This window comes from Vitis vinifera, chromosome 3, assembly GCF_030704535.1.
Source record: "Vitis vinifera cultivar Pinot Noir 40024 chromosome 3, ASM3070453v1".
In the NCBI taxonomy this organism is placed as follows: Eukaryota; Viridiplantae; Streptophyta; class Magnoliopsida; order Vitales; family Vitaceae; genus Vitis; species Vitis vinifera.
The window spans coordinates 8,970,689-8,993,548 of NC_081807.1; the positions used below are offsets into that span (position 1 = coordinate 8,970,689).

Genomic DNA, 22,860 nt, shown 5'->3' on the forward strand with positions numbered 1-22,860 from the left:
TTAAAACAATATATGATTACCTATTAATTTCTAAAAAAAAAAAGAATTTTCTAATTAAAAATAATAATTTTTTTATCACTATACTAAAATTTTAAAAAATATTTACAAAAAACATCTAAATCAATAAAAAAAAAAAGATTGAATAAAAGATAATTTTAAAAGTAAAACAATATATGACCACATATTAATTTCTAAAAAAAAAAAAAGATTTTTCTAATTGATTTATCACTGGGGGCATTTTTGGAATATTTCAAAAAAATTGAAGTGTTTTTTAAAAAAAAACACCTGTCAAGTGATTCTCTAAAAATCACTTCAAGTGTTTTTCCAGATTTTCAAAAGTGTTTTTTTAAATTTGCCAAACACTTTATTTTCATCCCAAAAACACTTAAAAGTGTTTTTAAAGGTAGAAACACTTTTAAAAATCACTGTCAAACGGACTCTTAATCTCCAATTTCAAAAATTCCACTATTCACATTTATTTATTTAATTAATTATTATTTTTATTATTATTATTATTATTATTATTCCATTTATTTATTTATTTATTTTTAAAATTTCATTTTTAAACAATTCTTTAAAATTCCAATTTTTAAATTTAATTCCAATTTCTAAAATTCCAATTTTTATATCAATTTATTTAATCATTATCACTTTATTTATTTGTTTATTTGTTTATTTTTAAAAATTCAATCTTCAAATAACTCTTCAAAATTCCGATTTCTAAATTTAAATTTCAATTTTCGAAATTCTAATTTTCACATCAATTTATTTAATCATCATTATTTTATTTCTTTGTTTTAAAATTCCACCTTTAAACAATTATTCAAAATTTTGATTTTCAAAATTTATTTCCAAAATTCCAATTCAAAAATTTAATTCCCAAGACTCCAATTATCAGATAATCTTCAGGACTTCAATTTTCAAATAAATTTCAAAAAACCAGTTTTCACTCGAACAGTTTTAATTCCACTTTGGTTTTCAAATAATCTTCTTTTTCTCTTAATTTTATATAAGCATGAATGTCATTTTCATAATTGTGGAACAATGGAATTTGTGAGATTAATTCGTGCAAGATCAATCGGGCTTTGGTGGGGCCCCACATACGTGATTTTATGATTGATTTATTTATTTGTTGATTTGTTTGTCACGCGCGATTGATTTATTCTGCTCTATGACATGCTAGAAATTATTCCTAAATTGTGCACTAACCCCTCTATTGATAGCGCATGGTGGATCGTTGCCCAGGTATGTACCCATTTTCCCTCTAATCAATGTATATGCATGTCCCGATTCTCATATGTGCATGATCACTCCGAGTATTCATTGATTCCATCATCAATTGTCATGATTGCTTCATTTTATTAGTAGAGACCCGACTTTAGGGACTTAGAAGGGTGCTACGGTCTTTACCGTACCTTCCCGATAAGTAACCTGACCCCCGAACCCGATCTGCCCCGAACCCGATCTGGTTTTTCGTAGACCACATTTTCCAAATAAGGAGTCACACTTAAGGTTTTTCTTTCTTATTTTGTTTACCCTTTAATAAAACAAAAATAAGTGGCGACTCCAAGTCATTTTTTTAACCAATTAAATCATTTTTCAAAATAAAAATCGAGCTCGTCATCGAGTGGGAAACGCATCAGCACGAAATGCGGGGTCCACAAGTACATTCCAAAACTTAAAATACTCTTAATTTGTTTTTTTGTATTTGGAATTTTTTCTTAAAAATAATTTAAATAGTTTTTAAAAATAATTAGAATATTCTTATTTTCAATCATTCTCTATATTTTTCAATTATTTTTAAAAATAATCCAAAATAATTAAATATATATATATATATATATTTAAAATACCTTATTTTTGGAACTAGTTTTCAAAACACTAATTTTTATTAAAAAAATTATCAAACTTCTTTTTGAATTTGAAAAATATTTTATATTTAATAGAATAAAATATTAAAAATAGTTATCAAATTACTAACTTTTGTTTATTTTTTTCAATGTTTTTAGATGTCATTGATAATATCGTAAATATATAATTTATATATTTTTTAAATTTTAAAATATAAAAGTTAGAATTTTAAATATATTTCATCATTTCATCATTAATACTGATAGATTAAATTATGATAAGGATAACATGCATGAAGATTTGTTAAAATTTTAGTACTTCTAATGTTATTAAACATATTTAACTTATAATTATTTTTTAAAATAGTATTTTATTATTTAAAGTTGTTTAAATTTTAATAGTTATATATTTTATTATTTTCAAAACAATTAGTTGTTTATTTATACTATTTTGATGTTTATTATCCTATAATATTTGATAAATTACAAATCTTTATATTTATTTTTTAAGTTATGAAATTATATTACATATATTTTAAATACATTTATATACAAAAAAGTTGAGACATCACAGTGCGACACCCTTGTCTTTTTCCCAATAAAGACCCAATTAAATCCTCATTCCTCATCCTTCCATGCCTTTTAAGCAGGTTCGTCGATTCACCCGATTAGGTGAACCGAACCAGGTTAAGGTCCGGGATTTAGGTTTGATCCGATTTTTAAAATATAGACTGAACAAAGAACCGTCCTTATCCTCTTTTCCCTTTACATACGGCATAGACCTTTTAGGCGAAGACTTGAGTCCTTTGCCAGATTTAAGTCGTGAAGGTCTACAGATTCAGTCTCCTAAGAAATTGGGCATGAATCGCAGCCACCATTCTTGACTTTTTGCTTTGTTTCTCATGAATGCGCATGTACTATCTAATCAGACTGGGGACAACACATTTACTACCAATTTGCCCGGGAGACTTGGATTGTTGGGTCAACGTTGGAATCCAAGTCTACTGCAAAATAATATAAATATTATAAATATAAATCTGAACAAAATAAGTACATGGTGATTTTTTTATATTTAAAATAAAATATTATATTACAATCATTAAATAAGTTTTATTCATTGGATCGTTTTTATAAGTAGATATATTTTTATATTAATAAGTAATTCTTGTATTACTTATAAGCATATTAGACCGTGTTATCGCACCATTATAAAAAATAAAAATAAAAAATTAGACAAAAAAAATGAAGGAAAAAAAAGGATGAAAAATGAAAAAAAAAAAAAAGGTGATATCACGTAGAATAAAGGGTGTTTGTTAAAATTTAATAAGTTGACTTTAAGTTAAATTATATTTAAATTATTATTTAATTCTTATTTTAAGTATTAAAATTGTTTCATAAAATTAACTTAAAACTTATTTTAAATCATCACATTAATATATTTACTCTCATAAATTATAATTAGAGTAAAGAAAATTAAGTAACAGTGGAGATCATGAAATGTTGAAGGAGATCTTAAAGGTAATTAAGATAAATGAGGGTAAAAATATCAAATAAGATGTGAATTTAAGAATAAGTTAATTGTTTTTATATATTATTTGAAGTTGTGTTTTTTACTTAAAGTCATACCATTAAATTATTTTACCAAACACACTTAATTTACTTAATAATTTAAATTAAATTATTAAATTACTTTAATTATTAAGTTGATTTATCATACACCCTTTAAGTTACAATATGTTTAAAATATGACATTATATAAAATACATTTTTATTTTATTTATGATATCACATGTAAAAACACTATACATATATCCTAAAATATATTGTAATATTACCCCTTCATACTAATATATCTCATAACAAATGAGATATATGTCATATAACTGTTGGTTATATTCTTTTTACAAAGTTTTTAAATTTGACCAAAAACTCAATATCAAGCAAATTTTTTTTAAAGATTTTGGGTCTATTTGGCAATTGTTTTATATAACAGAAATATGTTCATAAGAATAGAAAAACAAAAAAACACATTTGGTAATAAAAAATTATTTTCTATTTCGGAGAACAAAAACAAAATGTTTTTAGAGAACATCTTTTAATTGTTTTCTAAGTGTTGTTTTTTTAAAAAAAATTATACAAGCATATAGAATAATTAAAAATAAAATATTTGATATAAAAATTATTTTTAAAAATATTTAAAAAAAAGTTAAAAACATTTTAAGTCTCAAATAGACTTTTATTTTACAAAACATCTTAAAACAACTTTTAAAAATAATATTTTAAAATTATTTGAAAAAACAATTACCAGAACTTTAATTTTTAAAATAATTTTTCTTTAACTAAAATCTTTTTTAGGAGAGAAACTGAGGAAGAAAGGTATGTGATTGTAATAAAGAGATGATTGATCATTTTGGTCAATTAAAACACGGAATTATTTTGAATATTTGGAAAATTGTGATTTCTTCTAAGTTAAAATCCCTACATTCCTTCTCAGCAAAAACAACTGAATGATCAAAAACCAATGTTAAATCAACATAAATATGAACACTTCTGTGGTATAAATAAAATTTATCTAAAATAGTATGAACAAAACAAAAGTTGGCATGAGATATTTTTCTTCAAAAAAGAAAGAAAGAAAAAAGAAAAGTGCATAAAAATAAATATATTACTTGTGATGTCCACGAATAGGGGAGAAAGTTTTTAACCATGTAAACGTATTACTCTCCTCAGTAAATAGCAACTATACAACTATGACTGCTGTTAGAGTTCTCCGTAAAAGGACGTTGTCCAACGTAGTTGCCTGGAGGATCATAGTTGCAAGTGACAAACCACCCGCCACTGTTGCACTGAGCCCTAGCGCACCCAAGACGCAATGAGTTGCGCCAAATAACTTGAGTATAGTGCCTGCATTCCCCACCAACGCAGGAGTTGGAGTTGTAGTCATAATTAGTCTTCTCCCCCACCCACAAGTTCACTGCATCGATGCCTGTCAATGAAGGGGAGCCCCAGGCAAGGTTCTCACCGTAAGGCCCACCTGAATGCACTAGATTGCAATCGCCAATCCTCTGGTTAGTATAATTTTGGGCGTAGGCAGCCACAGTGTTGTCCCATGACATAGGCCCAACACCAACTTCTGCACGCGCGACATTGTGAGCATCGAGGAAGTCTTGTGGAGAGTTTTGGGCATAGGAGATGTGAGCAAGGACTAACCCCATGAAACCAACAACTAGTGAAGATGAGATCTTACACAACCCCATCTTTTAGTTTCTTAATCCGTGTAATGCAAAGTGAGAGTTGAGAAATGAGCATATATGGTTTGAAGGGAATGTGAAGAACTTGCAATTTGGTCAGTCAAAAGCATCATTAATAAAGCTTACAAGCAATCTTTAGGCCACCAAAACTGGGCCCATGGGCTGTTACGTGTGAAGGACGTTGAGAAAAGGAAAATTCTACGAAGTGGGTACGTACCTCCAAAATTCCTGGCCGTTGGATCAAAAGATTCCAATCAAGACCATCCAAATGGAAAATGGATTAAAATAAAAAATGCAAAAGAAGGGTGCAAAAGGTTGCCAGTAGATATGCCCCCCTCTATCTCCCCTCTCTCAATTTTTGTCACACATGTCAACATCAATTTCAAAATTTTAAATTATTAATTCTACATTTGTTTTATCTATTTATAACAAATATTACCTTAGAAAGTAAATTTCAATCAATTATTATATTTAAGTAAAAGTTATTACTATATTTTGATCTATCTTACAATGTTTCAATATAATAGGAAAGTGCAAATACAACTATCCAATTACAAATGCCCTCCAAAATTTATTTAAAATCTATAGATTTTTTTATTTATTTTATTTTACTTTAAATATTAATAAAATTGTTAATTCGTATAATTTCACTTAGAATTCATAAAAAATATGAGGAAAAAATAAAAATAAAAAATATTAAAATTCTTACCCTCACTTAATTTTAAGAATTTTTTTTTTCAACTTCAAATGCCAATTAAATTGTTTTTTCATACTAATTTCAATTAGGATTTTTGATAAGTAGGAGGGTACAAAGAAGTGTTATTCGTCATTTTTATCAATTGTAAGTATAATTAATATTAATAAGCACTACTAGTACTATTTGAAGTGGACAAAAATTGGTTAAAATTAAAACAAATGGAAAATTTGGAGGTACAAAGAATATGGGGAAAAGTATAGAGAATGTGAGGAATAATAGTGTTTATTCCTCCCATTTTTTGTGCCTCTCCAATTTTGTAATTTTTCTACTTTTAATTTTTTTTTTTTTTTTTTTTGTAGTATTCATACCCTCTCCAATTTGGTAGTTTTTTACTTTTAAAATTTTTTTATTTATAATTTCGATCAAATTTAAGTATAATTAGTATGAATAAATACTAAGAGAAAAAAATTCTTAAAATTAAAACAAGTGTAAATTTGGAGGATATGAAGAAGGTGGGAAAATAATATTCACATTCTTCATACCCTCCAAAATTTTCACTTTTTTGAATTTTAAGATTTTTTTTCCACTTGAAATAGTAATGATATTGTATATTCATACCAATTACACTTTAAATTTATGGAAATTATACATAGAAATTTTAAAACTCAAAATGCTTCAAAATTAGGGAGGGTATGAAGAATATGAGGCTCCAAAATTTTCAATTTTCTAATTTTAAGAATTTTTTCCACTTGAAATAACAATTATATTGTGTATTCATACTAATTACACAAATTTAAAACGAAAAATACTAAAACATTGGGGAAGGGACGAAGAATATGAGACCCTTTAGATTTTTCATTTTTTTGAATTTTAAGAATTTTTTTAAAATTTATTTTATTTTTTATAATAGTTATAATTGTCATTTTTTATATTATTAGAATATAATTCAATTTTTCATTATTCATAGCCTAAAGTTATATAAAAGAAAAAAGGGATAGTAAATTAATAGATGTCAAAACTCATATAGGTAGAAACTACATAATTATTATTCATAACCAAAAGTTATATAAATAATAATTGAGAAAATAAAGGTTAATCTTAAATGAGAAAAACACCCAAGAGGGGGGTGAATTGGGTTTTAAATATTTTTTTTTTAAACACAACAAATTTAAACACAAGAGAAGCAAATAAAAAGAGATAGAGTTAAAGAGATCAAAGTCAGATTTTATAGTGGTTCGACACTTCCTTGCCTACGTCCAGTCTCCTCAAGCTCCTAACTGAGTGAGGGTTCCACTAACTTGAAGCTTCAACCAAGTTTCTAATCACCTTTACACTTGGATTCCGGCTCTAATGGGCTCTTACACAACCTCTTCAAGTTTCAACTCACTTGAAGGCTTTAACACTCAATTTACAAGAATGAATCTCTCAACCTATCTCAACAATAACTGAAATACAACTTAAGGCTAGGATGAATCACAAAGGTGCACTAAAAGATATGCAAGTGAAGATTTAATGCGCCAAGAAAGAAATAAGAACTTTTAAGGCAAGAACAAGTGGGTAGATAAATAAATGAAGGTGTTATCTTGCTCATAAATGAAGTGGAGCTCTTTATTTATAGGTTTCTAACCTCGGGAGCCAAGAAAATAAAAAAAGCAACCTCAATCGATTGAGCTAGGGGTCAACCAATTCACTAGCCGTTGGAGCATTAAATGCTTTGGCAGGTTACCGTTGCTTCGACCGAAGGTCGACCGAGAAGGCAAATACCTCGATTGGAAAGGGGTGGCTAATAGAAGAAAGAGAGTGCTTTCTGCACTCCTCGACTGGACCTCGACTAGGAAGAGGGAACCGGTCGACCGTTACCTTGGCCGATTGAACCGGTTGGCCAATGCCTCGACCGGTTCACCATTTTTGGCCTGAAAACCTATATTTTTCTAGTCTTTTCTCTTCTAACACTTAAGCAAGGTCTTAAACTAGTATGCCAATTTTGAAGTAATTTGCCTAAGGTTCATTTGATAAAACTTGAGTTTTAATGAAACTGTAACTTTAAATAATAAATCAATTTTTTGAAAGATTCATGAAATGATATGTAAAACTTAAGTGCATCCATACATTCATCTTACATTTGTTTCCTATGATTAAAGGTCTTTCAAACATCTTGATCTTGCATCCCTTAGGTCATTTGATGAATTTCCAAATTAATACCTTAGATTCTTAATAATTCAAACCAATTAGTAACTTAACCATAATTTGTTATCATCAAAACTTGATTAGGAGAGCCATTGTGCTAACAATAATATTAATACTTTTTTTGTACAAATTAAAATTATATATGGTCAAAAGTTATGTAATTATTATTCATGATTAAAAATTATGAAAATAATGATATTAATATATTTTTGTTTTGTACTAGCCAAAATCTCTGTCAATTTTTTGTTCCTGATTGAGAAGTATTAAATATGATCATTGATGTTTGTAACTTGAATTATTCTTATTGTGAATATAAGTATGGATTTTTCATTCGAATTTCACAATGCTAAAAAATTCTAGCACAATTGCATCATTATATGAAATCTCTTTATTTTTAAGAATTTACAATTTATAGTTTTTAAGATTTACTTAAATTGTGCTTCCTTTTTATTCTTTGTAGACACTATAATTCTTTTAGAGTGTGTTTGATAGTGATTTTACGAAACGTTTCTAATATTTTTAATGCTTGAAAGATCAAAATTTTCAAATGTTCAAAAAACTAAAAACACTTCCTAAAATCCCTACCAAAAACACACTCTTAATTATTGATAAAGTGAAGAGAGTGAAAAGAAAATGTCTATTTGATGTTTTAAGTATCCTTAAAATAAAGATATACTATTTATATATTCTCTATGCTATTTACTATTTAATTCGATTCTTTCTATTTGAAACATTGAATTTTATATGTTTTATTTACTATTTAATTCACTTCTTTCTAGTTGAAATGATGAATTTTATATTTGGATAAAATAATGAGAATAAATTATTTTATAAAGATTAAAAAAACAAAAGAGAAGAATTTGAATAAGATTGACTTTAGTTTTTAAACTCTACCATATTATCCTTTTATAAAAGGAATTTAATTCTAATTAAACTCTTTCGAGTTATTTCTTTTACTTTTTGATAATAATTTATTAAAAGACATTATTTTTCAATTTTTTTTAATCAACATATAAAAAGTGAAGGAGCCACTTCTAATTATATCAAGGTTAATATTGTGGACCCCGCATTTTTAATGATGCGTTCCCACTCGATCGGCGAGACTCACTTTTCGTTTATTTGGGTGAAAAATATGATTTTTAGAAAAGACTTGGAGTCGCCACTTACTTTTATTTATTTTTAAAGGGGAAAACAAGTAAGAATAAAACCCCTAAATGGACTCCTGATTTTTTTTTTGGAAAAGCTGTCTACGAAAAACCCGAGTCTGGGTTCGGGGATCAGGTTACTTATTGGGAAGGTACGGTAAAAACCATAGCACCCTTCTAAGCCCCTAAAAAATGGGTCTCTACTAAATAAGGTGAACCAGACATGGCAATTAACTAGAAGATCAATAGATACCAAAATGATCATAGTTCAAAAAATAAGTCATGATGACGAAATGATAAACGAAGTGAGAGTGAGAGTGTACTGTTATGAAAATAAGGTTAGTGTACAATGACAAGTGTAAAAAAATCTCATACAAAACCAAATCAAAATCAAACAAAATGGAGAGCACAACTTACTTGAATTATTTTTTGAAAAAAATGTTATGAATGTCGGGCCCCCACCAAAGCCCAATTAATTTTGCTATGAACTAATTCTCATAAACTCCATCATTTTGGAATTATGAAAAATTATTCATTTTTATATAAAAAAAAAATTTGAAAAGAGGAATTTTGAAAATTAAATTTGAAATTTCGGAAGCGTGGAATTTTATTTTATAAAAAAATGAGTTTGAAAATTTTGGAAATCTCTTTGAGAATGGTATTTCAAAATAAAAATAAAAATAAAAAAATAAATAATAACAAAAAAAATAATAAAAATAAATAATTTTGGAATTTTGGAAAATGGGAATTTTGAGACTGGAATTTTGAAAAATTAAATTAAAAAATTGAAAATTTGGAAGGATTATTTTTGAAAAATGAAATTTCGGAAAATTAAATTTTAAAAGTTATAAATTTGGAAAATTGGGACTTCGAGAATGGAATTTCGGAAAATTAAACTAAAAAAATGAAATTTTGGAAAATTATTTCGAAAATAGAAATTTTTGGAAAATTGGAATTTTTGAAAATCGAAACGTGAAGATCAAAGTTTTGAAAATTATATATATTTTTTTATGTATGAGAATAAAAATAAAAATAATAAATAAACAGATGGTACGTAGTCGGTGGGAATGGGGGCCAATCTTCACTATTTTCCAATAGCCTCCGAAAATTGAATTTGACAAAGGATGACCAAAGTGATAAACCGAAACCTTAGATCTTACAAGCACTGAAACTTTAACAACATTTAATCTTAAGATAAACTTAATCAAGCACTAAATATTATGTGACCTTTAAAATAGTACAAACGATACGTATCAACTAATATTGACGATTTGGAGTCATAAATTTAATCGACTAACTAAACAAATGAATAATAAAAAAACAAACACATGAATAAAATTAATCAAAAACTAAAAGGAACTATTTTTTTAAGCACAAAATGACAACATCGAATAGATTAAACTAATAGCATACAATTTGAAAGCATAGAATTAATAGAAAAATGGAATTAAAAAATCTTAACATAAACTAAACAATATGAAACCAATCGAATTAATTAAAACTCTAAAGAATATCAACTAAAGCAGGATCAATCAAAACTAAAATAATTCTTTTTCTTTATTTATTTTAAAACATGAATATATCAACGCGAAATGGAATAAATTAGCCAACTTAAATACTAAAATTAATAAACTAAAAGAATGAATCATGAATTAAATTTAACAACCTTTAGATATGAAAAGATGTGACATGGAATCAATTGAACTAATAAACTAAATTTTAATAACATCTAAACTAAAAGATAAATTAAAATTAAACTAAAAGAAATTATGAATTTCCTAATTGAGAACCAAAATAGTGCCAATCAAAATTCTAAATTTTTAACCATTATCACAAATTATCCAAACTCTAAAAAATTCTAACTTTTCCATTATCAACAAAATTGCCCAAACCAATACTTGGAAATAATAATAATACTAATAATAAGTAAATAAATAAAATAAATCTAATTTGTCGAACTAAGAAAATAAATTGTAACTACATTAAACATAAATCATAATTTTCAAGCAAGAATGATAAATCACTAATAATTAATTTAGTTAGTTAAGAAAAATTAAAAATTAACATCTAAGCTAAATATGAATTTACAATAAAATAAAATTTTAAAATGCATAGGCCGAATGGGAATAACACAAAACTAACTTTAACAAATTAAAAACATGAATACATTAACATTGGGAATGAGTACCTAAATATATATAAAATTCTGAGATAATTATGAATGGCATTGAATAGTCATGAATCAAAATTCAAACAGGAAGAATTAATTTACCTTTCTCAAAGACGCGTGGGCTACTCTCCAACAAAAGTGATAGTATGATTTTTTTTTTTTTTTTTTTTTTAAAGTCAATTCTATGATGTATGTTGTGATAGTTATGGATCAATCAAGACTAAAAAAACTAATAGTTTAAGGAACAAAAATGAATTAATATGGATCAACCAAAAATAATACTAATAATTTTAATGACAATGCAAATTAACCCGGATCGATCAAAAATAAGAATAAAAATTTAAGGAGCAATATAAATAACGTATATATTTAAATATTAACAACAAATGATTTTATGAAAATGGAAAAAAATACTAATAATAATAATAATAATATTGAAATAAAATAAAATAAACTAAAAATAAACAAACAACATTTCACGAATATTATAAAGCTACATGGATATTAGTTTTCATTTGTTTCATTTTAAATTTAAAACAATACAAACCAAAACACCATGACCGACCACTTCCACTTTGATTTTTAATTAAATGAAACAAACCACTAACATACTTGAAACATCTCATGGCCGGCCATATATTGTATTCTCCTTGATTTATCAATTTAAGAAAAAATAGAAAACATCAAAGCGCTAACTCATGCACACAACCACATATCTAGATTCCTTTGATTTATTCAAAATTTAAAAACCTAAAACATCAAAGCACTAACTCATGCATGCAGCCACACGTCTCAAAATTTGATGGTATTCGGTGTGTCTAAAAGTGCCGTCTGTGCTTTCAATATGCAACAACCTGTGTGTGTAGGAGGAATTACTATGGTGCGTGCTGCTCGTGTATATATAAAAAAAAACACCTTGCAGCCCTTACATGTTCCTCCTGTATTCCTAAAGGAACCCTTGCCGCCATGCTTAATACACCAATAACACGCATTTTGCAGGCAGAAATCCGTGTTAGTGCTGTTCGGGCACCTGAATTTCATGCTAGGAGTGGGTTGAAGCGCCTCGGGAACAGTTGGGATGAAATGGCTCACAGCCCGGTGTGTCTTAGCAATCGGGCAGTTTCCAGTTTCCACCAATCGTTGCCCATTGCTTCATGTTTTGAAGCTTCATCCAAACTATTGCTAGCAACATAACAGAGGCCATGTATCACCTCTTCGTGCCTAGGAAGTTTTGGGTTTCCCCCTTCACCTCAAACCCAAACATATCTCCCAGAAACAGAGAGAGGAACGAGGATACAGTTAATAAAACAAAACAAACCAAACCCTTCAAGCCAAGTACCATTTCACGGATTGTCTATGTGCTTAAAGTGCAGGTGGAAAGATTTAAGTGAGCTTAATAGAAGAATCATAGTCATGACTTTCAAGCACCAACAACAAATATGAGTCTTCTTTCATATTTTTTTTTTTTCAAATTTCACTTAAAAAGAAAAGAGGAGTAACACAGTAACAAGTTTGTAACTAACTAATGATCAACAAAATGAAATGAGGCATCCAGAATCTATACCAGAGCATCAAATAATATCCATAGATCAACAGAGAAGAAAATATAAACAATAGAAAATGAGAGGCTCGCTAACCATACCTGTAAAACTTTCCTCAAGCACTGATATGCCTCTTCTAGCTCTTGGTGCTGTCACCCAAACCCAGTAGAAATTCCCCCCTCCCTCCCCCCCCCCAACTCCCTTTTGCTTCCTAATGCCCAGAAAAACCCTTCGAGAGCCTCATTTTCTAGCCGATCCTTTTCTTCTTCTTCAAGACTTCCCTTCTCTGCATTTTCCCGTGCCAAACTCTTCGAAACTCCCCTTAACCTTTTTCCAAGCTCCTCTTCATTCCATGCAGCCTGCTGACCCTTCCATTTTCTTTTCAAACCCTACTCCACCATTTTATTTTATTTTTTTTATGTGGCTACCCAACTCCCATACCTTTCCATTTGCTTATTATTATTATTATTATTATTTCTCTTTTTTTAGTTAATAAAATAAGAAAATAAAAATAAAGATAAATAAATATAAAAAAAATGAAGCTAAAATAAGATGAATAACATAATGATAAAAAGAACATATAATAAATGAATACTAAATATAATAATTATGATAATGATACTAACAATAATAATAATATTAATAATAACAATAATAATACTAATAATACTAGTAATAATAATAATAATAATATAAGATCCCCAATCACTTGCAAATTTTTTTTTTTTTGAGAATAAATAAGTAGATGGATAAGTGAATAAAGCAAGAAAAATAAATAAGTGCCCAATGCACGTAACAATAATCTAAACATTAAACTATAACACAGATAAAAATAAAAAATAAAAATAGAAATAGAAATAGACAAGATATCAAATTGACACAATCAAAATAATTGAAAATTCATCTCAAGCAATCAAAAAAATATAAAAAATAAAAATCAAGCCAAATACTCGCCTAATCTTAAAAATAAATCAATCAAGAAATTAGTCTTAAAGAATTAAGCCTAAAGAAAACATCTAAGTGACCCAGGTAACCTAAGTGGAAAGTGTCAAGGTGAATTAGCTGCCCAATGGGTCATCAGAGAATTATCGTAAAGTATCAAATGGACACATAATAAAACATGTGCTAGTAGGACAAAATAGAGGGTCTACAAATATGCCTCTCTTCGGTAGAGATCATGAGTGTAAGGAATATGAGGGGAAACACAAGTAATGAGTGGAACGAAATGAACTATACCGAAGAACTAAGAAAGACCAGAAATTTTGTCCTAGCACATGATGCAATAAATCCCAAGATAAACCATATGCAAGGAAAGAAATACCCTGAATAAGAGGTTTATAGAAAGTGACTCTGAACGCCTATGAAAGTGATGGCTCTGAACGCCTATGAAAATGGTGGCTCTGAACGCCTATGAAAAAAGATGGTGGCTTTGAACGCCTATGAAAATGGTGGCTCTGAATGCCTATGAAAGTGGTGGTGGCTCTGAACGCCTATGAAAATGGTGGCTCTGAATGCCCATGAAAGTGATGGCTCTGAACGCCTATGAAAATGGTGGCTCTGAACGCCTATGAAAATGGTGATGGCTCTGAACGCCTATGAAAATGGTGATGGCTCTGAACGCCTATGAAAATGGTGGCTCTGAACGCCTATGAAAATGGTGGCTCTGAACGCCTATGAAAATGGTGGCTCTGAACGCCTATGAAAGTGATGGCCCTGAATGCCTATGAAAATGGTGGCTCTAAACGCCTATGAAAATGGTGATGACTCTGAACGCTTATGAAAGTGATGGCTCTGAACGCCTATGAAAATGGTGATGGCTCTGAACGCTTATGAAAATGGTGGCTCTGAACACCTATGAAAATGGTGATGAAAATTGGATAACTTCTACTAAGGGGATATGCCCCAGTATGACGACCTAAAACTAAACTAGGTAATAACAGATTCTAACCTAAGCTTGATATTTTCAAAGAAGGGGGTATGCCCCAGTATTACGGTTGTATCAAGCTGGTAAAATGTCCAATGAAACAAGCGGCTGCAAACATCGTAATGAGAAAAAAACAACACCTCATGACAAAGGTCTCGAGAAGTATAAACATAAATTTCTTCATATTTCAAATAAATTCCTTGTCAACTGATCTCACAGATAAAGCTCAACAAATGCGCATCACAAATTTACAAAAGAACGACTATGGCGAAAAGAAATCGTCTCATAAACTCTTGACAAGGGAGTCCATTGATACTTTCTGGGTGAAATCTGATGGGGTCCATCTCAGTCTCAAGCAATGTCGTATGTAGCCAATCACAATATCACAAATTATAAAACTGAAGAATGTGCTCATATAAGGAGATAAACTGGCTACGAAATCAAAAACTGATCATAGAGACATCAATCTCCCATGTAGAGTAGAGAATCATAAATACAAGGCACAAAGCCATCAATCTCATCAAAACAAGAAATATGCTCCAGTGTAACAGATGATCCTCACGTGAAGTAAGTAATTAATGCAAACCATCCACCCATGCATTACTACTCCAATCAGTTCACCTCAGCAAGAGAGGGATATGCCCCAGTATGGCATCTGATGATCAAGTCTCAAGATAATCGAACAACATTGATTATCCCCTTTATGCACCCAACATTCAAACAAATCTTAGCATCCCAAGAGAAAAATAACACGCTCATATGATGATAACCCAAGGTACTGGGCCAAGGTGTACCAGAGTAGATGCGTAACGTATGACAAGGGTCTATCATTACCAGTTAAGCAATCTCTACAAATCCTGGATGTGGGAGTCATACAAACCAATCACAACTAGAAAAATCCCATGATAAGGGTAATATGCCCCAGTACAGGCATCTGGTGTGTCAAAGAAACAAGACTGATATCACCAGTTAAACACTATCTTCATACTCAGGTTCTGCCAAACATCATCAGACTAAGCATAAGAGGAACCAAATGTCACTTGAAGCATCTTCCATAAGGGAAAGCATAGCAACACCCATATTTCAACCAATTGTTAAGACCTGCCCAACTGGAGACTGTCAAAGATAACGTTTAATCTCATGGCCTCAGGGTGGTCTTACGACACGGACCGTAATGTAGGCTTAGGTTATAGGGTAAAAGAAATGAAAGGAAACTAAGCTCAAGTATCCAATGATCAAACCCAATACCCTTATGTGTAAGATGTGATGTGTAAGGTAATCTCGTGAGCCAACTAACTCGATAACAAACAATGGAAGTGTCAAGGACGAACTATAAGAGAAAAGGAATTGGTCAGGTCTTCAATGCGATATGTAATGGCTATGAAGAGGCTAACAAAACAAAGACATGTATCAATGTAAGAAAAGAATAAATATGGAATAATCACCACGAAAAGAGATGATCGAAAATGAATGAGAGAAGCGAGAAGATACAAGGATGATGACTAACTCAAATTAGTGCAGCCAAGGAAAATCATATCACCAAAGATGGAATGGAAGTGAAGACAGTGATCTGGAGATCCTAGTGATGGGTTACCCAATCCTCACACCCAATGTATACCAACCCTGATCCATGAAGCGAAGGATCTCACAAAACTCTCATCAAACTATTGTTACTTAGAAAACATGAGTAACACAAGGAACATGATGCTCTCAGATAGGCTCACATACGAGCTCAATGATAGATAACTCAATGAACAACCCTCAAACATCAATGAATGCCCAGTGGAATATGCTACCATAAACAAACTTATTGTCACAACTTTTTTTTTTTTTTTTTTTGGTTTTTTTTTTTTTTTTTTTTGCTTTTTGTGAACACTAGTATCAATAAACTGAAACCCCACTGAGCAAAGAATAGAAATGAATAAACTCTCTTCAATCCCCAATGAAAATATGAATCATACACAAACCCCCAAAAGTATGTCGACTCCAATCACTGACATGTATATAAAGCCCCAACCCTAAGGTCATCTCTCAAGCTAAGGTATCTAGATCAAAGTCAACAGATGGAATGAAGGGTGTGACATGACTAACTTGATGCACCAAAAAATGTGAAAAGTCATCAACTAGAGAAATAAAGAGAATGAGACGAAGCAAGGAAAGACAAAACACGTAAGTAGATGAAAAATGAACAATAATGAAACATAATAGAAGTGGAATAGTAAAGGATGATGGCAAGAAAAATGAAAATAGATCAAAGAGTTGAAACTCACGAGACTAACCAAGTAAAACATTCATACACAACCAAGGGCCCCTACCCAGGTGATGAAAGGTAAGCAGAGCTATAAGAATGAAAGGCTTTAATGTACTCATGGGGCTCAAGGGGCTAGCAACGGGATGTATGTGAAATGGGCACGATAAGGTATAAGGCTAATCGAAATGATGGCCACCCATCCTTTGACCATGATCTTAAACGTAATACTTCTTCAGTTGATCCACATTGGTTGGTTCCAAAAATTGGTTTCCATCTAAGTCAGTCAACCATGCAGCCCCTTCTGGAGTCAGCTCTCGAATAACGTAAGGTCCACTCCAATTAGGTTTGAACTTCCTCCTAGGGTCTCCAATCAAACCTCTGAGCATCCTCAAAACCAAATCCCCCTTATATAATGGTCTAGGCTTGACCCTTTTCCTGAAGGCATGAGCCATTTTTCTTTGATAGGCCTGAACATGATCCGCTGCTCTCAATCTCCTCTCATCTAAAAGGTTAAGCTGATCAAATCGAGCCTGGGCCCACTCTGTCTCTGAAATCTGCTGCTCGAGAGCCACTCTTAAAGAACCCATTTCTGTCTCGATTGGCAAAACAGCCTCCATACCATACACCAAGGAGTAAGGTGTAGCTTCTGTAGGAGTGCGAAAAGAAGTACGATATGCCCATAAGGCAAAAGGAAGCTTCTCTGACCAATCTTGAGAAGTCTCGACCATCTTTCTCAGAATTCTCTTAATGTTCTTATTTGCAGCCTCTACAGCTCCATTAGTTTGTGGCCTGTATGCAGACGATCTGTGGTGTTGGATGCCATACTTCTGTAACAAAGTTTCGACTTCAGCTCTAAAGTGTGCACCCCTATCTAAAATCAACTCGTGTGGAACTCCGTAGCGACAAATGATGTGTGACCTGATGAAACTGGCAACTCTAGTAGATGTCAACTTCGCATATGATGTAGCCTCCACCCACTTGGTAAAATAATCAATGGCTACTAAGATGAACTCATGGCCATTGGAAGATTTTGGCGAGATCTTTCCAATGATATCAATACCCCATACTGAGAATGACCATGGTGATGTCAAAGCATGCAACTCTGAGGGTGGTACATGAATAAGATCCCCATGCATCTGACATTCTGGGCATCTCTGAACAAACTGGCAACAATCTGGCAACAAACTGGCAAATTAATTGGGTCTTGGTAGACTTTAAGAAAAATACAAAACAAATTGATCAAATGGTTATGTAGAAGTCTTGAGAGAGCCCAACTTGGGAATTACGTATCCAATTATAATGCTTGGAAAAGTCAAAATGATGAATTTCTTGGATGAATCTAGATGAAGTTTGACCTACATATAAGGAAAAATGACATTATGGTCACTGGTGGTAGGCGTCAATCACGGGACAAACATAAGCTTGTGATGGAAAATTCACTTGATCGGAGATTAATGCTGTAGGAATAATATCATTGGACTAAGGATTTTGCTAAAGAATTTTCAGAGCTCGCATGGTGTGGAGTAGTTTTCTAATTTGTGACTCCGCTTGATTGGACATCTTAGAAAAATTGTTTAGTTTTAGTTTCTAATCTCTTCAATCTATTGTGTCAGCTTGGGAGTAGCTTATAAGTTATAACTTTGAAATTTTGGGGTTAAACAGTAGTCAATTTTGTCTTTTTTTGTCTTTTTTTTTTCCATATGTCAAAAATAAAAAGGTATTTCACTGTTCAATAAAGAGTTTGTGTAGGAGTAATTTTAGTAAAATTAGATGAGACTTTTAAGGTTTAAAAATGTTTGTATTGCAATAATTAAGAGTGTGTTTGGTACTTATTTTATAAAACGTTTCTAGTTTTTCTAATACTTGGATGATAACATTTTTCAAGTGTTAAAAATATTAGAAACGCTTTCTAAAATCATTGCCAAATAAGCTTTAAAGATTTGACAATTCCTTGAAATGATTTTTGAATGGATGCTTGAGAAATATTTTTATAAGGGGTAAATAATAGATAAAGAATATTGGATTGTGAAGTTTGAATCAATTTTTGTTATTCTTTTTATAGAATCCTCACTAAGTTTGTAGAGATTAAACTGCCCTGTCAGCTCACTGAGGTTGAAAGAGACAACACCTCCTAGACAAATTTTTTTTATGTGATGAATGACGAGTTTATCTTTATTGTATATTTAACCTTATTATGATTTAGAGATTTTTTAGACAATGTGATTACAATTGAAAGGTGTGTGGAAGTTTTATCATTGTAATTTTTCTTTTTTATTTAATTAGTGGATTTTTTGAGTGTTGATACATTTTATAAATGTAGGATCACATTGATCGTTGAATCACATTAAAACTCTAGTGTTTTTCATTTATTTTCTACTTATTTGTATGGTTTGATTAATAAAAAATAACTCAATAAAATAGGAATAGTTAACACATATGACCCCACCGAAAAAATTTCTTTCACTTCAATAAAAAAGAGTGAAGAGATTTAGCAATGAAACTTTCCCAAAAAGATTGATAAAGGAACTCTCACATTCACAACCCTAGAATAATCCTAGAAAAACAACCCTTATTGTTTTCTCCATTTTTTTCCATATCATCTGACACTTCTCAATTTTTTGGGCATCCACAAAAGAACCCTACTTGCACCTTATATTTTAGCTTAAAAAAAAGAGTCTAAATATGGGCTTGAAAAACTTTTCATGACAAAATAAACCTAACCTGTCAATTTCTTCCAAAAATAATTACTTTTTATTACGGAACACATTATCAAAACACTCTAGTTAGAGTTTTTGTAATGTAGGCACCCTTTCTACTATGATTAAGGTTTAAATTATGAGGTGTTAGATTAGTTTCATTAGGAGAATATAGTACTTCATTATTGTTAATGGTTTCGATTTTACTTGTAAGTTACTCCATTGTAATAGTTCACATAGAAATGAGACTTTTTTTCTTACCCATAAAGGATTGTGCTCGGATCAATTAAGACCCTTTTACAAATATCAACCAGCAATTGGTTGGGTTGTGTTGGGTTTTCTATTAATGGGTATGCATTCAAATAAAACTCATTCTGCTCGAGTTTTAGAATGTGTTGATTTTAAATACAGTTTCTAGCATTTTTAACACTTGAAAAACAAAATTTAAAAACTAAAAATACTTCTTAAAATGCTTTATTTAAGCTTCATACTGCCTTATTTTTTGTAAAGATCAAATTTGAATTAAGTGACATTAGATTGAATTCAAACCATCTATAACCGTTTCTCTTACTTCAATTTTTATAGATTTGTAAGAGGATCTAAATAATAAATGTGATGATATTTTTAAAATATTAATAGTCTCTTTTGGACAAAATGAAATAGTACATAGTATAACAATTATAATATGAAGCCATTTTTCTTAAAATTGTTTTAGAAATATATAAATTAAATTAATTAAATTGGGTTTGAATTAAATTTCCTAAAAATCATCAAAACTTTAGCTTGAGGCCAATTTAAACTTAATTTATATTATAAATTACATAATAATATGAATTATAAATATTAATTTAGGTTTGGATTAAGTTTTTGGACAATTACCAAAACAAGGTAAGGTGAACTCCAACTTAATTCATGTTAAAAAAAAAAACTCAATCAATTAACTAGAAAACAAAACAATGAATGCATAGCGAAAGAACTGAACTCAACCCCTCCTAACTAGGGTCAAGGCTTGGTTTAATAGGTGTGAAGAAAAATAAAACATTTTTATCCTTTACTAATTATATAAACATATATTATGTATAAAATATGGATGAATTTAAAACTCAAAAAAGTCATTTTCATGCATTAAAGTATTAACTTTTGCGCATGTTTTAAATACTACCCTCCACCCAAGTAAACCCTCCATATGTATGGAAGGAAATTAGCTTCCCTCCAAATATCTCTCGAAAATCCCAACAAATCCGAAATTATTAGAAAAAAATTCAACAAATTTCACCGAATTTTTCAGATATTTTAGGAAACTTTCATTATTGCTTAAAACAAAACTCTTGTGGCTGAGCCCAAACAAGAAAAAAAGTATTTATATTAATACTTAATTTACAAATCCACCGAGATCTTAGGTTGGTATTCACTGTGATTATGGACATTAATTTTTTTCCTCGTATGTACCAAAAGAAATTTTAGAAAAATAAAATTTCATATTGCAATTGTCACTTTGCACGTGTAAGTTTCAATAGAAATACGAAGACATGGTACATTTTCTCCATAGGTGGACAAAAGATATGAAGTAAAAACTTGTGGTTGCTTGGGTGGGGCTTGTTACACAACTCAAACAAAATGATCTACCGTATAAAAGCATAAACATTTCACTTTATTTCATTATAATCTTCTAATACAGAAGTGATTTTATTAGGGACCACTCCAACAAGTCTTTAATCAAAGTTCATGTAGAACCTTTCTTAATATAAGGACGTTCTCCAAAATAGTTGCCTGGTGGGTCGTAGTTGCAGCTAACAATCCACCATTCCCCATTCTTGCACAACACTCTTGCACACCCCACATTCACTGAAGTGTTCCACACAACCTGAGTGTAGTGTCCACACTCTCCTCCAACGCATGAGTTAGAGTCGTAGTTATAATAAGGCTTCTCAGACACCCACATCTTCACTGCATCAGCGCCATCAAAGTCAGTAGCACCCCTTGCAGCCAGGTTCTCACCATAAGGCCCTCCTGAGTGTTCAAGATTGCAGTCACCAATCAGCTTCTCACTAACATATTGCGATGCGTAGTTAGCTAACTTTTTGTCCCATGTCATGGGCTGGACTCCAACCTCTGCCCGCGCGGCGTTGTGGGCGGTAAGGTAGTCTTGTGGGGTGTTTTGGGCATGGGAGAGATGCGCTAGGGCTAAGCCAAGGAGGCATAGAAGGGCCAGTGATGTCTTGCCCATTTTGGCTTGGATTCTATGATGGAGGACAAGAGCCTTTGATGGTTAAGAGTATTGACTTGTTGCAGAGAATTTAATGGTGCAAGGTGTTCTTTCTTGATATAACTATTAATCATTATGATAGATAATCCAAAGAAATCAATAAAAAGTGCTCAGCAATTAATTGTAGTGCAATTATAAAATATTAACTTAATAGAAAAAAAAAAAAAAAAAAGGTGGGGTGGGGGGGAATTTACACGAGTAGGAGATAAGGATTGATATTAATTCTCTTGAAGATGACTACAGCATGTTAAGAAGGGATGATAGTCATCTTTACATCTATTTTATTCCTTAGGCACGATTTTATTTTATTTTTTTAATACTGTGGTTGATGAATTTTGAGGAGCTCTTCAATTTGTGAAGTTCTCATACCCGAATTAATGCATAAATATTTTGCTTTGATTGTTGATGTAAGAGAACTGGCAACATCAACCACAAAATAAATTTTCAGCTATAATTAATAGTTACATTATGTTTGTTTCCTAAGGGAAGAAAAAAATGTTTATTATTCTTGTATCCTTGAAATAACTAAAAATAAAAAATAAAAAATAAAAATAATTTTCTCATCATTTGTTTGTAAAAAATAAAAAATAAATAAAAAATGGTTAAACTTATTTATTTTCAAATTATTTAATTTTTATATAAAATAAAAAAAATAAGTGAAATGAGTTTGAAGAAATATACAAAATTAATTTATTAACTTCAATTTTTTTTTCTTTTTTTTTTCTTCCTATTTTTCACCTTATTTTATTTTTATATTTTTCTTACTACAAACCAAACAAAACCTTAAGCTGAATCCAATCGTGATGGTTTGTAACTACTTAATGCGATTGAAAAAGGTCAAAAAAATTGCAAAATTTTTTCTTGGTTGTTCATGGGAAATTT

The 22,860-nt window shown here is 30.4% G+C and overlaps 2 protein-coding genes across 2 annotated transcripts; both read right to left on the minus strand.

Moving 5' to 3' along the window:
• Positions 1-4,308: 4,308 nt before the first annotated feature.
• Positions 4,309-5,199, minus strand: LOC100253281 (pathogenesis-related leaf protein 6). Its single transcript, XM_059735963.1, has 2 exons — positions 4,556-5,199; positions 4,309-4,400 (listed from the first exon to the last, which is right to left on the minus strand). The coding sequence occupies exon 1, from the start codon at positions 5,105-5,107 to the stop codon at positions 4,577-4,579; it is 531 nt and encodes a 176-aa protein (XP_059591946.1). The 5' UTR covers positions 5,108-5,199; the 3' UTR covers positions 4,309-4,400; positions 4,556-4,576.
• Positions 5,200-21,419: 16,220 nt separating this feature from the next.
• On the minus strand, positions 21,420-21,939 carry LOC100251550 (basic form of pathogenesis-related protein 1-like). Its single transcript, XM_002270092.4, has one exon. It carries the CDS (start codon positions 21,937-21,939, stop codon positions 21,436-21,438), a length of 504 nt encoding a protein of 167 aa, XP_002270128.1. The 3' UTR covers positions 21,420-21,435.
• Between the last annotated feature and the right edge of the window lie 921 nt (positions 21,940-22,860).